The sequence below is a fragment of the Tupaia chinensis genome, unplaced genomic scaffold (assembly GCF_000334495.1).
Source record: "Tupaia chinensis unplaced genomic scaffold, TupChi_1.0 Scaffold000066_1, whole genome shotgun sequence".
In the NCBI taxonomy this organism is placed as follows: Eukaryota; Metazoa; Chordata; class Mammalia; order Scandentia; family Tupaiidae; genus Tupaia; species Tupaia belangeri.
Window position 1 is genome coordinate 6953401 of NW_006159525.1, and position 17373 is coordinate 6970773.

At 43.0% G+C, this 17373-nt stretch overlaps 1 protein-coding gene across 12 annotated transcripts in view; it reads right to left on the minus strand.

Moving 5' to 3' along the window:
- The window catches only part of SP100 (SP100 nuclear body protein), a 91954-nt gene that overhangs the window by 21213 nt on the left and 53368 nt on the right, over nt 1-17373 (minus strand). For 5 of the 12 annotated variants that reach the window (XM_014582338.2, XM_027766399.1, XM_014582326.2 and 2 more), the window contains 5 exons: nt 16909-17004; nt 15737-15790; nt 14764-14847; nt 10585-10701; nt 3042-3092 (listed from right to left, as the gene is read on the minus strand). In XM_014582338.2, coding sequence (XP_014437824.1) covers nt 3042-3092; nt 10585-10701; nt 14764-14847; nt 15737-15790; nt 16909-17004 — 402 coding nt within the window. The remainder of the gene's footprint in view (nt 1-3041; nt 3093-10584; nt 10702-14763; nt 14848-15736; nt 15791-16908; nt 17005-17373) is intronic. The other 7 variants (XM_027766395.1, XM_027766401.1, XM_014582330.2 and 4 more) reach the window with 5 other exon arrangements.

Below are 17373 nucleotides of genomic sequence, written 5' to 3' on the forward strand. Positions count from 1 at the left end.
TCATCCTCTGTGAATTTTCTTGCCTAGTTATCTACATAAAATAGTTGGCCGTTTGTGGGTTACCATTGTGTGAGGTGGAGTAGCACAGGGGCTCATAGGTTGCAAAGTGCCACTGGCTGACACCAGTTTGCTCTACAAGTTGAGCTAAGTGCTCTCCTTCTCCTCAAGGCATGTGAGGTTCCAGCAGAAGGGCCACAGAGAGGCCAAACTCCTATGGGCCTCCTGGGGAAGGGAGGAACTCTGTTAGCTCTTCCTGAGAGAAATTCTGCCCAGGAGGCTAGCTCAGGCGGCTGAGGGGAGCGTGGCCCCTAGGAGCTAGAACACTAAGAGGGAAGTGGTAAGCAGTCAGTTGATGTTTCTGCATTACAGGAACTTCAGTTGAAAGATTCTTTCAAGGTTGGGTGTCTCTGAAGAACTCACAAATGAACACAACTTGTTCATTCACCACATCTGGCAGACATCAAGGATCCATCACAAGAGGGTCACCATACTGCTCTTTATCACTTCTTTCTCTCCTTCCTCCCCAGACCTGGATTAGCTGAAAGCAAGAGATGCAGAGAGGAAGCATGGAGGAGAGAAGACACCAGCCTCACCCACTTTACCCACTACATACTTGGAGAGGAAGTTTTGCTCTAGGTGCATGCACTCATCAGAGAGAAGAGAGAGAGAGAGACAGAAAGCTAGAAATCAGACCCCAGGGCGGTGGCCATGCTGCAATTCCTTCATCTCTTCTCGGGATTTTGGGCACGCAAGCACATGTGCCTGGTGTGTGTGTCTGAAGTCACTGCATGTGGGACTCAAACCATGGTCAACGATGTGGGTGTCCAGTGATATAAACATTACACCATCTACTGGTCTTGGCCTAGACTTCTCTATATTGACTGAAATACCATTGTGTGAGGTGGAGTAGCACAGGGGCTCATAGGCTGCATAGTGGTTAAGGTGCTGGACTCCCACTTGGCCAACTGTGGTTCAAGTCCTAGACCTGGTGGCTTGAAACTCATACCTGGCACATGTGCTTTTGTTCCTGAAATCCCAAGAGGAGAATGGAGGAGAAGGGACTGCAACGTGGCCAACCCCCCTGGGGTGATTTCTCACATTTTCTATCTATCTTTGTCTCTCTGACGAATGCATGCACCATTTATAGCAAAAATCTTTCCCAAAAAAAAGGAGTAGCACCGATCTGGGGTTTACCAAAGACTTCATCCAGAGGCAGGAAAAGCTACTTGAGAGAACAGGTTTGTAAAGGAAGTAGGTGAAAAAAACGAATGTGTTCTCCACTTAGCTCTATCAATTCCAACTACTATAATGAAGCAGGTAAATTTGAGAGGTTTCTATAGAAACCAATAAAAACTGAAAGGAAAACAATCTGAATGAATATAATCTGGGAAATAACCAAGATGATAAAGAGAGGTATGGAAATAAAAATGATGGAGGTGCTAGAAATATTGTATGTATGGATTTATATTACACTCATGTTCTAGTTATGTTTGGGGGTAATTATATTATATTTGAATGTATGCATATGTGCATGTATAAGTGCACATGTGTGTATATATGTATGTGTACATATATGTACACATGTACATATAGATTACAGATAGTAAAAAAAGTGTCTGCTCTGGTTGAGTTCGGTTTGAATAACTGTTTCCACGGCTTAGACCTGGGATGGCAGCAGGATTCTGGGCTCTGCTTAATGAACCCAGCTCCCTCTGTCAGTTGCTCCTCTTTCTGTCTTGGACTGTATTCACTAGTTACAACCCTTTCTAATGCGTTCTCCTGTTCTCTCATTTTCCTAATCAGGGCAGGCATAGCTCCAGCCACATACCCTATGCTGCACCCCAGGCTTTGTCTCTAAGTCTTTCCACAGTGTCTTTTTTTGGGAGAGGTTTTTGTTATAGGGTGCGTGTACTCGCCAGAAAGAGAGAGAGAGAGACAGAAAGCGAGAAATCATCCCCCAGGGGGGATGGCCACGCCGCAATCCCTTCTCCTCCATTCTCCTCTCAAGATCTTGGGCACGCATGCACATGTGCCTAGCATGAGTTTAAGTCATCGGGTCCAGGACTCGAACTGCGGTCGACTACATGGGAGTCCAGCGACATAGCCATTACTCCAACTAATGGTCCCGCCACAGTGTTTTATTATTACTATTATTGTTTTTAATATATTCAATTGCTATACATCATTTAGCTTGTAGAGTGAATTTTCCCAACATGAAATACATCTCAGACCAGTCCAGCTGAGACTGCTATATACATTATCATCAATAGGTAATGAACCATTTATGTGTCCCACAAATGCCTTACTTCTCTATTTTTTCTCTCTAGTTATGTTCCCTCCATTCTTCTCTCCCACCCTCCTTCCACACTGTCTCCAGCATTCACAACTATTTTCAGTCCTTTTATGTCCTCCAATTTTCCAGTCGCTACCATAGAGTACCACAGTGTCTTAAGTCACAAGGTCGGTTATTAACCAATGGAGAATCTGAGTTTTCTCCTCTTTTGAGAGAGCTGGTGGCTTTGGATGGAGGGCAAGCTAGCAGACTGCTGTTTGTCACTCCTATCACCCTTTCTTCCTTCCATAAGAATACGATTACCACAAGAGCTCTGACTGCCTGGCCAGCGATGCTATTTCTCAGCTTCACTTGCAGCTAGCTCTGGCCATCAGGGCCAATTGGATGCGAGCAGAAAACTTGATCTTTCTTTGGAAGCAATGCAGGGTTAATTCTCCTGTTTGTTTTTCCATTCCCACAATGACAACCAGTTCAGCCTTCCTGGACCTGGAGATGGGAATCACTCACCAAGAAAGGCAGATTTTTTCCTACCACTTCTGGACTGTTAGAGGAAACAGAAATAAATGATTTGGTTTAAGCCACCATATTTGGGGATCTCTCTGTTACAATGACTTGGCCTGTACTCTAAAAAGTCCATTCTGAAGCTATTAAGGCCCATAGGAGATTTGGGGGCTGCAACCAAGATGGGGTCTGGCAGGAATATCAGGAGTATTAGGACCACAGCTAGCTCAAAGGAGCAAACCCTCACATTTCTTCCTTCTGAGATGGTTGACTTGATGTATGTGTCTTCTCTTCTTACCTTCAAACCGAAAAAAAAGAAAGAAAAGAATTATTTAGGATGGTAAACAACTATTTACAAGTGTTATGCCAATAACTTTCGAATATCTTATTTTCAAGTTCTCATTCCACTTTTGTGGGATAAAATCGCTAGCTACCAATACTTCATCTTGATTGTCTTTAAACTGAGGACAATGAATGAGCATAAAACAACCTGTATCCACACATGCCAGGCATTGACATTATACCTTCACATATGAGATTTTATCATTCATGATAAAGAACATTTTAAAATGAGCTGAGATCAAGTAGAAGCTGACAGAGGGGAGGGTTTTTTTCTTTTTTTTTAGAGAGAGATGTTTGCTATAGGACACGTGCACCCACTGGAGAGACAGAGAGACAGAAACTGAAAATCACCCCCCAGGGGTACGGCCATGCTACAATTCCTTCTCCTCCATTCTTCTCTTGGGATTTTGGGCATGCATGCACACTCACCCAGCGTGAATTTTTTTTTTAAAGACAGGTCATTAGAGCTTTTTTTAAAAAAGAATTATTTTGTTTTATTTATTATTATTATTATTGTTTTTCAGTTTGACCATGGAGAAACACACACATACATGCACACACACACACACACACACACACACACAGAAAGCAAGCTGCTGGGTCTCAGACTTGAACTGCAGTCAGTGTCTCAACCACCATGCCATCTGCCAGCCCCCTGGCATGAGTTTTAAGCCACTGGGTCCAGGACTCGAACTATATTTGACTACATGGGAGTCCAGTGATGTAACCATTATGCCATCTGCTGGTCTCCAGAAGGGGAGTATTAAGGGGGTGATGGGGCAGTGAGCAGCAGTAGATACCGGGAATTCCCAAAGTACGCTTCCTGGAATTTAGAGGTATCCTTGAAACACTAATGCTATTATCCTGTCTTAGTCCCTTAGCTCACTTAGTTCCTTAAATATATGTAGTTGGTCAGTGAGCCTCTCCTTGGTCACCCAACATCAAATGGCCTATTTCTGTCACTCTACACCTCAATTACTCTTTTTTAAGTTTTTTGTCATGGGGAACATGCAGTTTCCAGTAAGAGGGAAAGTGAGAAATCACCCCCCGGGGAGATGGCCATGCTGCAACCCTTCTCTTCCGTTCTCCTCCTGGGATTTAGGGCACACATGCCCAGCGTGAATTTAAAGCCACTGAATCTGGGACTTGAACTGTGGTCAACCATGTGGGAATCCAGCGCCTCAATCACCACGCTACCTTCTGGCCCCATCCTTCATTATTCTTTATTTTCCCCTCTGTATAATATTATCACCACCTAACACGTTGTGTGTGTGTGTATGTGTGTATGTGTGTGTGTGTGTGTGTGTGTGTGTGTGTGTTGTCTGTATACCCCTGGTAAAACATAAGCTTGATGAAATCTCATTCACTTCTTTATCGCTGCTGAGAAGCTCTGGAAATAAATATTTGTTGAATAAATGAATGAAGGATCTAAAAAAGAAACAGAATAAATGGCAACATAGTTCCTGTTCATTACTAGGAAGACTATATCTTAGAGAAGTCAATTCTCTTCAAATTAATTACACGAAATTTCAATAAAAATTTGGAAGGGGTTTTCAGGCACTGATGAAACTATAGTAAATTTATAAGAATGAGAAAATGAACATAATAGCTAACAAAATTTTGAAAAAGAAAATAGTTGAGAGAATTTGCCCTAATTACTATCTTTTTTTTTTTTTTTTTTTGGAGAGGTTTTTGCTATAGGGCGTGTGCGCTCACCAGACAGACAGAGAGAAACAGAGAGACAGAAAGCGAGAAATCACCTCCCAGGGGGGATGGCCACGCCGCAATCCCTTCTCCTCCATTCTCCTCTCAGGATCTTGGGTACACACGCACATGTGCCCGGTGTGAGTTTTAAGCCACTGGGTCCAGGACGTGAACCACAGTCAACTACGTGGGAGTCCAGTGACATAGCCATTATGCTAACTGCTGGTCCCCCTACTTACTATCTTGATATTACGAAATTATAATATTTAGTAGAGTGTGATATGTACTCAAACCGAATAGATAGAGCAATGCACCAGAGTAGAAAGGCCATAAATACCTTTACATTGTGTTACACTAAAAATATTAATTCCAGGGCTAACTAGGAGGTGTATTGGTTAAGGTAGCTGGATCCCACATGGCCGACTGTGCGGTTCAAGTCCTGGACCCAGTGGTTTGAAAAACATGCCAGGAATGTGTTCATGTGTGCCTCAAATCCTGAGGAGACAATGGAGGAGAAGTGATGGCAGTGTGGCCTTCTCTCCTGGTGTGTGTGTGTGTGTGTGTGTGTGTGTGTGTGTGGGTGTGTATTTCTCACTTTCCTCCCTCCAGCCCTGTCCCCACCATGAACACATATGTCCTATAGCAAATTTTAAAAAAGATCATTTCCAAAAGGATTAACTATTTAAACAAAACAAAGCAGAAAAGAAATATGGGTGTCTTAGCCTGATATTCTCAAAAACAGATCTTGAGATAAGGATTTGTGCTTAGTGATTTTATTTCTGAAGCTATCACAAGGATCAGGAGACAGAAACCAGGAAGAGAGAAAAGGTAAAAGGAAAACCGGTTGGGTTGGTCACCAATGTGATCAACTGAGCTTCAATTCTTGCTGAAAGCCCCCTGAAGAACCATGAATGATGCTCCTCAATCTGTCCTCCCCCGCCCCCGACCCACATACGTGTGTGTGTGTGTGCTTACCAGAGAGAAAAAGAGAGAGAAGTGAGAATTCACCCCTCCAGGAGGATGGCCACACTGCAATTCCTTCTCTTGGGATTCTGGTCATGCACACACACACACACTGGTGGGATTTTCAAGCCACTGAGTTTGGGACTCAGTCACACAGGTGCTATGTGGGATCTGGTGCCTCAACCTCCATGCCACCTACTGGTTCCGGTCTGTACATTTTAGGAATAGAAGAGAGAGATTTATTCACTGGATCTAATTCATTGATCAAGATGCCCAATAAAGTAGAAAAGGAATGAAAAGATCCTGTTGACCTCAGGTTAGATCAAGATTTCTTAAGTAATAGTGAAAAATATAATCATTAAAGATAATCTAGGTAGATTACACGAAGATAAAAATCTGTATCTCTAAATCATAGTAAATCAGGTGAAAAGACATGTCAAAGGATGATGCAAAAGAAACTGGGAGGCTTTTTAAGAAATGGTGATCAGGCAAGTCCTCTCTGTGAAGACCACTGAGCTGAAACATGAAAAAGAATAAACCATTCCTCCTTGGAGAGATACATTTTGTGCAGTATCAACAGAAATGGCAATGGCTCTGGGGTAGAAAATTACTTGGCTTGTTCAAGAAAGGCCAGAGTCACAGTGAGGAAGAAATGAGATTTAAAGCATGATTAGAGATTATGTAATGCTTTGTAGGCATGGTAAGGAGTTTAAACTTTTTTTCCTAGGTTCAGTAGGAAACCATTGCAGGGACCAGCAGGTGGTGTAATGCTTACTTCGCTGGACTCCCACATAGTTGACCGTGGTTGGAGTCTGAGACTAGGTGGCTTAAAAAAACTCACACCAGGCACTTGTGTGTGTGTGTGCCCAAAATCCCAAGAGGAGAATGGAGGAGAAGGCATTACAACATGTCCATCCTTCCCTAGGGGGTGATTTCTCACTTTTTGTCTCTGTCTCTCCATTGAGTGCACACACCCTATGGCAAAAAGCTCTAAAAAAAGAAAGAGAGGGAAAGAAAGAAAGAAAAGAAAGAAAAGAAAAGAAAGAAAGAAAGAAAGAAAGAAAGAAAGAAAGAAAGAAAGAAAGAAAGAAAGAAGAAAGAAAAAAGAAAGAAAGAAAGAAAGAAAGAAAGAAAGAAAGAAAGAAAGAAAGAAAGGGAAAGGAAGGAAGGAAGGAAGGAAGGAAGGAAGGAAGGAAGGAAGAAAGAGAAAAAGAAAAAGAAAAAGAAAAAGAAAAAGAAAAAAAAAAGAAAGGGCCTATGCAATTGGGAATTGGGTGGCAGGTTATTGAATGTAAATGAATTCTAGGTGGGTAATGATTCGAGCAGGAAGACACATTAGGAAGGCTCTGTGGGATTCCATGGAAGACAGCAGCAACTGAAATAGTGGCAGGGCAGATAAAGAATGGACCGCTTTGATATTTGGTTCTGAAATCTGATGACTGAGAGAATGTTGAGTGTAGGAAAAGCTGGTAATCAAGAATGCCTCCTACATTTTTGGCTTGAGCAACCGAGTAGATAGGGTGCCATTTACCGAGATGGGGATGACTGATGACAGATGAGAGTTGAGGAGTAGAAATCAAGACTGTAGTTCAGTTAAAAGCTGTAGGGCTGGGGCCAGCCAGAGACATGGTGGTTAAGGCAGCTGGATGCCATATGGCTGAATGTGCCATTCGAGTCCAAGTTTTCAGTTCTGGCAGCTCGAGAAACACACTGGGCATGTTGCATGCCCATAATCCTAAGAGGAGAATAGAGGAGAGGGGATTGCAGCATGGTTATCCCACCCAGGGGGTGATTTCTCATTTTTCCTCTCTCTCTGTGTCTCTCCGGTGAGTACACATACCCTAAAGCAAAATAAGTAAGTAAGTAAGTAAGTAAGTAAATAAATAAATAAATAAATAAATAAATAAATATATACAAAATTCAATAGAATAAAAAATAAAAGTTATAGAACTAGCCCCATGACTTGATAGTTAAGAGAGCCAGATTCCACATGGCTGGTCAAATGGTTCAAGTGCTGGACACAGCAGCTTAAGAAACACACCAGGAACATCTGCATGCATATCCCAAATCCTGATAGAATGGTAAGTGAAGAAAAAGGGATTGTGGAATCACCATGCCACGTGGGGCAGTTGCTTTCTCCCTCTCCCCTCTGTTTCTATCTGGCAAACACACATACCCTCTGGCAAAGGTTTTTTAAAGTACTAAATTTTTATTGTTTAGACGTGACATGTTATCTTAAAAAGCAAGAAAAGAAAAAGTGTGTATAGAGTTATCTTAGATAAACACAAAATGTTCTAAAATATGTCAATATTTGCATGGAAAAATTCTGGAAAGATACACAAATGCTTACAAGAAACATATTTTAGACTCAATAGAAAGAAATATGAATATATGAGTATTTGTAATAATAAATTACTTTAAAAAGCGTTCATTTTTTGTCTTATGAAAGCTATAGAAAATACTGATAATAACTCTTAACATTAAAAGATGGTTCATTTGTAATATAAAGACTAAGTAATTCTTATTTGCTCTTATGTCCTTTTCCACTGTGTTTTCCCAGAGTAGAATTATTTCCAACATCCATGGTATCTAGGAAGTGACAGACAGTGATCAGAGAGCCGAAGGTTTAAAATAAAGGTTACAAATCTTATGACAGCACACACTGTGGAAGGCTTGAGTTGATAATGATGTGTATCATTTCTCTGCTTTCCTTTTAAAGGAACCAGACAAGTACGGAATTGATATCTAAAGTCTTCCTGTATTTCTCTGAAGTTTTTGAAAAAGTTTTGAATTACTTATGCACGCTAGTTTCCTCATTCACAGACAGTTTTTAATTTTTTTAGGAAAATAGGAGGTGGTTTTATTTGCAAATGTCAGTAGAGAATTACTGTACAGGCCGGCCCCTATAGCTTAACAGTTACAGGAGCTGGTCCCACATAGCTAACTGCAGTCCAAATCCTGGCTCCAGTGGCCTGAAATACACACCAGGAGTGCATACATGTGTGCCCGGAAACTGAAAGGGGAGGAGAAGGGATTTCGGCATAACTAAACACCATTGGAGGATGACTTCTCTCTCTCTTGTTCTTTTTCTCTCTCTCATAAGTGCACATGCCCTTTGGCAAATAAATAACTAAATAAAAATAAATAAAAAAGACAGGAATATTGATTTATGTTGTTAGTAACTACATAACATGTTGGAGGGCACCCTTCAAAACTGTACAGTGAGTTTAAAAATACAGGATATGTTTCCAGACCTCTAGAGAATGCCCAAAACCTCAGATGGTATATATATACTACATATACCATAGTGTTATTCTATACATATATACCTTTGAAAAAGTTTAATTTATAAATCAGGCACAGTAAGAGATTAACAACAATAACTAATAATAAAACAGAGAACTATAACAATATACTATAACGAAAGCTTTGTAAATGTAATCTCCCTCAAAAAATATATATACATTACATATACATATATATATTATATATATGTGTGTGTGTGTGTATATATATATATATATATATATTTTTTTTTTTTTTGTAAAGAGAGATTTTTGCTATAGGGCACATGTACTCACTGGAGAAACAGAGGGAAACGGAGAGACAGAAAGCAAGAAATCCCCCCCCAGGGGGGATGGCCATGCCACAATCCCTCCTCCTCCATTCTCCTCTCGGGATCTTGGGCACACGTGTCGGCATGAGTTTGAAGCTACTGGGTTCGGGACGCAAACCATGGTCAACTACGTGGGAGTCCAGCAACATAACCATTATGCCATCTGCTAGTCCTTCTGTCAAAATATCTTATTGTACCGTACTCATCCTTTCGTTACGATTTGAGAGGGCACATTGTATGGGTCACGGCTGACTGCAGATAATGAGCAATGGAAAATGAAACTGTGGATGAGGGGAACTACTGTAGTTTCCCAAGGTCATTTTTTTTTATCTTTTAAGACCTTTCCAAGGTCATACCTAAGTGATACCAACAGAAGAATACTTGGCTTTGTGTTCCACAAAGGTGGAAGTCACTGTATAAACTCGGCACTGTGGTATTGATATGTTGATGAGTAAAAGATGCCGCCATCTTTACCAGTGTGTTTCTACTACGTCATCCACATATAATCAACAGGGTGTACCTTGTTAAACATCACTTTTTAGGCCAGCAGGTGGCATGGTGATTAAGGTGCTGGATTCCACATAGTTGACTCCATGGTTTGAGTCTTGGACCCAGAAGCTTGAGAAACACGATGTGTGTGTGTGTGTGTGTGTGTGTGTGTGTGTGTGTGCATGCCCAAAATCCAGAGAGGAGAATGGAGAAGGGAATGTGGTCTGGCCATGTTCCCTGGGGGTGATTTTTTTTTTTACCTTTCCTCTTTCTCTCTGTCTCTCTCCAGTGAGCACACACACCCTATAGAAAAAGTACTATTTAAATTAAGTGAGTTTCTAATGATCTTTTTCCTTCTTTCATTTCCCAAAGGGGTCAGATTGAGCAAATGCAGAGAACAGGATTCTGGCACGGGCTGGCCCCACTCCTTATCACAGTCCAGCGAAGTAGGAAATGGGGGCTCTGATTTCACACTCTTGACATCCTGCAGCTCGTGGTCTGCAGGCCCACTTCCCGAGTCGGCCTTCAGGAAGTGGGCCTGGCCCACTCACAATCCCTTCTCCTCCATTCTCCTCCTTGCCTGATCTCCTTGAACTCTGTTCACCTGCCAAAGCCCTACCCAGTGTCTGCGGTATCTGCGGAACTGTCTCATCGCAAGACCGCTGGGCAGCCTTACCCGTAAAGTCAGGTGCGTAGCTGCTTTCAGTCCTTGCTCCTTGGCCACTTGGCACATCTTCTGTGGAACACATGACACAGGAACAGTTCTTATTTTCAGGTCTTGGTAGCTCTGCTCCTAAATCGTGACGTGTAAAATATTTTCATTTGCACTCCCTCCCCTCCAAAGATTCTTTCTCCCAACAATAGTGACTTCCGCCTCCACTCTTACATCAGAGGATGGCGCCACCCCTAAAATACCTTTGTCCTTTGTTCCTCACTGTATCACTCCCTTCCTTTCATAGAAGACCTTGAGGATTTTAACGTGAAGAAAAGGTCACCTGGTAGCGTGTTTTATAGAGAACACTAGAGGAGCAGGTGCTGCTTTTAGGGAGGAAAGGGATGTGCTCAGTGCCAGCAGCTGGCCTGAAGTTTGAAAGTCTTTAGAGACATCCCAGAGGAAGAGTCCAGGACCTTCGGGACCATGGACAGAGGTCTTCCAGCTAAGATGAATGTTTTCTGAAGCTTAGAAGACAGAGAAGACAGAGGGGGCTGGGCATGTGTGTTTAGGGACCATTTGGTTCTGGGTGATGACTGAACTTGCAGGAGAGGATGGACGACCTGAGGCAATGTCTTTAGTAATGTAAGGAGTTACAGGGAACTTTCGGATACCTGAGGACACCTGAGTCTGAAACTCACTGCTGCTGCCAACCATACCTGGTGCCAAAGTTGTTCCTGTCTCCTGGTCGCGACGATACCACAATTTCTCCTTCTCCTCTCTCCATTTTACAGTGCCCCCTTTCCTTACCCTTTTTCTCTCATCTTTCAACTCTTCCTCTACAGAGTTATTGTGCCTCATCTTTTTTTAATTTTTTTTGCCTTCAGGTGTATGTGCTTGCCACAGAGAGGGAGAGACAGAGACAGAGACAGTGAGAGGGAAAGTGAGAAATAATCCTCCAGCGGGAATGACCACACCACAATCCCTTCTCCTCCATTCTCCTCTTGGGATCATGGGCATACACGCACATGACTCTGGTGTGATTTTCAATCCACTGGGTCCTGGACTCGAACCGCAGTTGGCCATGTGGGAGTCCAGAGGTGTAACCGGTACTCCATGTGCTGGCCCCAGTGTCTCATCTTTTTCTGCTTCTCCATTTATTACCTCTGTATATATCTCATTCCAGCTGACTTTCTATGTCTACATCTCTAGACCTGGTATTATTATTGGGGTGATCCTTTTCCTACTGTCTCTTTGTTCTCTCTGATTCTAGCTCTACTTTGCTCTATCTTACCTTCATCTCTTGGCTGTTTTACAATTTTGATCTTTGTCTTTGTCAGTGTTTTCACCATCTGACAGACTGCTGCTGTCCTCCTCATCAAATGCCTGCTGTGGCACTGACCAGTCAGCTTTATGCCCTTCGCCAGCTCCCTGTGACCTTCCCTGTGCCATGGATGTTATTTCCATGTTTCTGGTGAAATTCCAGAAAGGTATCATGAGAATATGCCCTTTACCCCTCAAAACTCTTCCACCCAGGATATTTGGATCCCATGTCCGCTTAGAGCGACCTGAAACTTACTCAGGTATCTTTCCATCTGGTGATCCCCTCCTGCCGTTCCCCATCCTCTCCTTACACTACCCCTTAGTCACCTTCCTCCACGCAGAAGCGAGGCTCTTTTTCCTTTTGCTCCCCCAAACCAGTTAAAAGTCCGTGCACAAGTCATGTGTGTGTGTGCACACATGTATACCGGTGCACACGTCTATGTTCTGGGGGAAAGGTAAGGAAAAGAAGGAAGTGTTTTCCTCCATGCAGACAGAAAGACAAAGATGACTGATAACGAATTCTCCATTACAGGCTAGTAGGTGGCCTCTCTTCTGATTCTCTTTCTATATTAAGTTGAAGAACTCTGGATTCAGAGGACGCTGAAGAGAATAAGGAAATGAAAGACTACAGACCGTGAGCAGAAAACACACCTCGGCTGGTCGTGCTGACTATGCTCAGAACTCAGAGGAGCTGAGGAAAACACACACACACACACACACCCCGCAGTGACCGGGCCTCCCACCAGCACAGGCCTGCTCCCTCCCTTCTGTCCGGCCACACCCCAGTCTCCTTATTTCTCGTTTTTCTAATACTGCATCTCTCCACATATTTCTACCTCTCTCTTTGATTTGGAGGGTTTCTCTCCCCAAGGGTTTTCTTGTCTCCTGTGTTGCCTTTTTTCTTTTCGTCAATGATGTTCTTTATCTCTGTTCTTTATCTCTGTGTTCTTTCTAGGCTCTCCCATTCTAGTCTTTTGTATGTGTGTCAGACAGGTGGGTCTACTCCCACCCGCTCTGCCTCTGTGAGTCCCCTTTCTCCTCTCTATCGACAAACTGTGTGTGTAGTACATAATGACTATACGTACGTATACGTGTCTCTATACACATGCATGTTATACACAATGAACATACACAGGTACATAAGTGTGTGTGTGCATATGCACACAGATACGCATACACACACATCTACAAACACGCAGTCATTAAACAACTGATTTGCATCAGGCCCTGAAACAGGCCCCTGTGAACACCCGGGTTCCTCCGTCTCCTCTGCGGACTCTGGTGCATGTGTCACAGCTCTTATCTTCCCGTCTATTACCTACAACAGTCACGTGTCACAGCTCTCACCTTCCCGTCTACTACGTACAACAGTCACGTGTCACAGCTCTCACCTTCCCGTCTCCTACGTACAACAGTCACGTGCAATACACCACCTTGCGATGCCTGGCTGTAAGTCCCTCTTGTTCCTTTAACTATTTTTCTTATACATCTGTACATCAATTTCCTCATTACAAACTGGAGCTAGCAAGAGTTAGCTTGCTTGGAGCCAGCAGGTGGTGTGGTGGTCAAGATGGATGGATCCCATGTAGCCAACTGTGTGGTTCAAGGCTCAGACCCAGAGGCTTGGAAAACACACCGGGCATGTATGTGTGCACACCCCAAATCCCGAGAGGAGAATGGAGAAGGGATTTGCTGTGGTCATCTCCCCTCAGGGGTGCTTTCTCATCCTCTCTCTCTCTCTCTCTCTCTCTCCCATCTCCAGAAAGCACAAGAACTCAATGGCAAAACTTAAAAAAACAAAAACAAACAAAAAAACAAACCTGGAAAATCTTCAGAATTTTGAGAATGAAATACAACCTTATTTGCCAAATACGCTGTCATACCATACTGTGATCTAATTACCTGGTAAAGAGTCTATCAAAAACTATACTGAAGGTGGGACCAGCAGATGGAGTAATGATTCCATCACTGGACTCCCATATAGTCGATTGTGGTTCAAGTCTTAGACCCGGCAGCTTAAAACTCTTGCCAGGCGTGTGTGCGTTCATGCTCAAAATTCCAAGAGGAGACTAGAGGAGAAGGGATTGTGGCATGGCCATCCGCCCTGGCGGGGGATTTCTCACTTTCTGTCTCTCTTTGTCTCTCTGAGAGTGCACACGCCCTTTAGCAAAAATCTCTCAGGGGAAAAAAAACAACTATACTAAAGTTAGAGTGATCTGAAACTTTTATTTCTGACTATCATTACATAACAGGAACAATTCTCTTTTGAAGCTTTTACAAAAGTACAAGTGGAGCTGGCTGGCGATGTGGTCGGGCAGCTGGGTCCCACTTGGCAGTCTGTGCAGAGTCCCCGACCAGGGGCTGAGCAGTGCCCTGGGCACATGGACGTGCCAAAGTCCTGAGAGGAAATGGAGGAGAAAGGATTGCGGTGTGGCCATCCTTTCTGTGGTTGCTTTCTCATGTTCTCTCTCTTTCTTTCTCTCTGTTTCTCTCTCTCTCTGGCAAGCACACACACTCTATGGCAAATTAAAAAAAAAAAAAAAGTAAAAATGCCATGGATGGCAACCAAGCTATCACAGAAGTCTAAGACTGTAGTGTTCATAGGCACAAAAGTGGATGTTAAAAGATCCTGTCATGTGCTATTTATTCCTTCTACAATATAGAATCATACACATTCGGTTACTACTACTCATCCTGCTAGACATGAGTTTATAATAATCTCCTGCCTCCTTCCGTTTTTCCAAACGGCCAAAAAGGAGTTCCCGGGATTAACTGGATACAAAGCAGTCAAGGTGCTCAGAATGAAATGCTTCAGGAAACAGCAGTTTTCAGATTCCTTAAATCCTGGAGGTCAAGGCTGGTCATGCTAATCTTCTTTACCTGACCCACTTCTTAGGGCTGAGCTACAGGTTTCCCAAGACTCTTCTCTGTTACTCCATTCTGAAGAATCACCACTGCCAATCCCTGTAGAAAAAAATAAAATTCCTTCACAGTCTTAGGAACCAATTCAGCAAGAAATTCTTTAGAGGGAAAGTTGGAAAAGAGAAGCTCAGGAAGGAGGGGTAGGGCTATTCCTATCGCCAGGTGACCTTCTGGCAGCATCTGATCTGTTGGCCAAGGTGGCTTCAGGCCCCATCCCCCAGGCTGAGGCCGAGCCAACTTTCCATGGCAGGTCTTGCCTTTTGTCTCCTTTTTTAATTTGTTACTTTCCCCACTTGTTTGCACATGCTTCTGCAGCCACCTTTTTTTTGTTTGTTTGTTTGTTTTTTTCACCAGGTATATCATTGAAGCAACATTGATATAGGGCACAAAATTTGGGAAGCTCTCTTACCAGAGAGACAGAAAGTGAAAAATCACCCACTAGGGAAGATGGCTATGCTGCAATCCCTTCTCCTCCATTCTCTTTTCGGGATCTTGGGCATGCACACACACATGCCCAGTGTGAATTTCAAGTTGCCGGGTCCAGGACTCAAACCACGGTCGACTACGTGGAGGTCCAGCACTGTAACTCATTATGCCATTTGCTGGTACCAGTTGAAACAACTTTTTAAGGTGTCAGTGCCTCCATCAGCAAGGCCCTAGATGACTGGGTGGAGTGGAACATCACTGCTACCCAGGAACTGCTTTATCCTATTTATGTGAGTACCGAATAAGCTTGTAATGACCTTGTGTTCTCGGGCTTCATAAGGCCTACATGTCATACCACCTAGCTTAAAGAGTATAATGCCAATCATCTAAAATCTCAACAAAATTGTTGTTTTAATTTTTAAAGAATATAACACAAAGACTTGAATGAAACTTTTGTAGCAAAGAAAGATATTTGTTAACATCAAGAGTGTTTAATTGCTCTTACATTTTTTCGCATTGCGCATCCTCCAAATAAATGTGTTTCCATCACCCACAGGATCTGGAAAGTAAAGAAGAATGAAACTCGTGAGCTGTAACTAAGAGGGTCATGAATCTTACGATTACTTCCACTGTAGAAAGGACTTAGGCTAGAAGGACACTAATATGACCATTTCTGTTTCTTCTTATCGGAAGTAAAGAGATCCATACCAAAAGGAACAGAGGCCTGCAATCCTTTAGACCTAATTGCAAAATCAAAGACATTTAGAAAGCCAATTTTTTTTAAACCATGAGTTGCAGCTAGCTAATTTGGGAATGAATCTGAACTTGTACCACCATGAGTTCATGTAAAATTTTATCACATTTTGTGTGACTATTCATACAGTGTGCTGTAGAAACATTAATAGCATATATTTGAGAATGGGATTCTGCCCTAGACCCTATTAGAGTGTTTTGTAATATATAGACTATACACCACATTGTCTTCTAAAATAATGAAATAAATTGAAGTACATCTGGCTTTGAAGGTTTTGAATGGATTATGGATGTTTGCTGGGAGGTGGGGCTATTAACCCCACCTCTTCCAGTACCTTTGTATACATGGTGTGGAAAAGACCCTTAAATGTGTATGTGTTGGAGTTTCCTCACCTTCAAAGTTGGGGGAGTAGCAGTTACTCTTGCCTACCTTTCGGGGTGTCATAAAGAAAGAGGAGATCTTGCTTGGGAAGACCTGCCCAAATCTCACTGTTTGGCTAATGATGTGTTGGGGGTTACCTGTCCAAAACTACAAACTGAATATTAAAGTAATAGTTGGAAACATTTGTGTTGACAATTAGAGAGGATGACCAGGGTCTTTTGAGTTTCAAACAAGTTTTATGACAAAATCTAGCAATAGCAGACTACTCACTTTCTCTTCTCTACAGAGTAGGGGATAGGCAGAGAAGAACATTACTACCGAAATCTGTCATAATGGGAGCTAACAGCTCTGGCAGTCTGCCGGGAAAAGGGCACTACATTCAGCTACGGCCACCTTATTAAGTCATGTATATATTGATTTCCTTCTTGGCATTTTTCAAACAGGACCATGGCTGTGGTGTGTGTCCAGAGTGAAACACACCAGGAAACGGGAGCTGTGACCGCAGCCTCCTGCTGTCCGGAGCCAGGGTTGGCAGTCCTTACCTTTCTCACCAAGTTTCCTCCTCCGTGCAGAACCCAAGGCTTCTGGGGGTGCCTCATTGTCACTGGAGTCTGAAGAGTCACAGTTATGTTCCATCACTGCAGAAAGGAACAAGGGTCTCTTAGAGGTCTCAGCAACTGATTAGGGTTCTAAGACAGAAGGGTATTCCCTAAGAAGTAAACCAGGAACCGGGCCAGATGGTAGCACAACAGTAAGGTATAGGGCCCTGTGAGGCTGACTCATGTAGGAAGATTCCAGGTTCACGCCAGGAGACTTCCCTGAGCATGCCAGGCACATGTGTGCCTGTGACCCAGGGCTAGCCAAGCCTGGGGGTGGATCATAGTGGCAGGACTGTTGGGGGTGCTGTCTGTTGGCCTCCGGTTCATAGAAGACATTGATAGACAACCGTAAAATCAATGAATTTACAAAAGAAACTGAGAAAAACTTAGGAAGCTCTAAAATTCTAG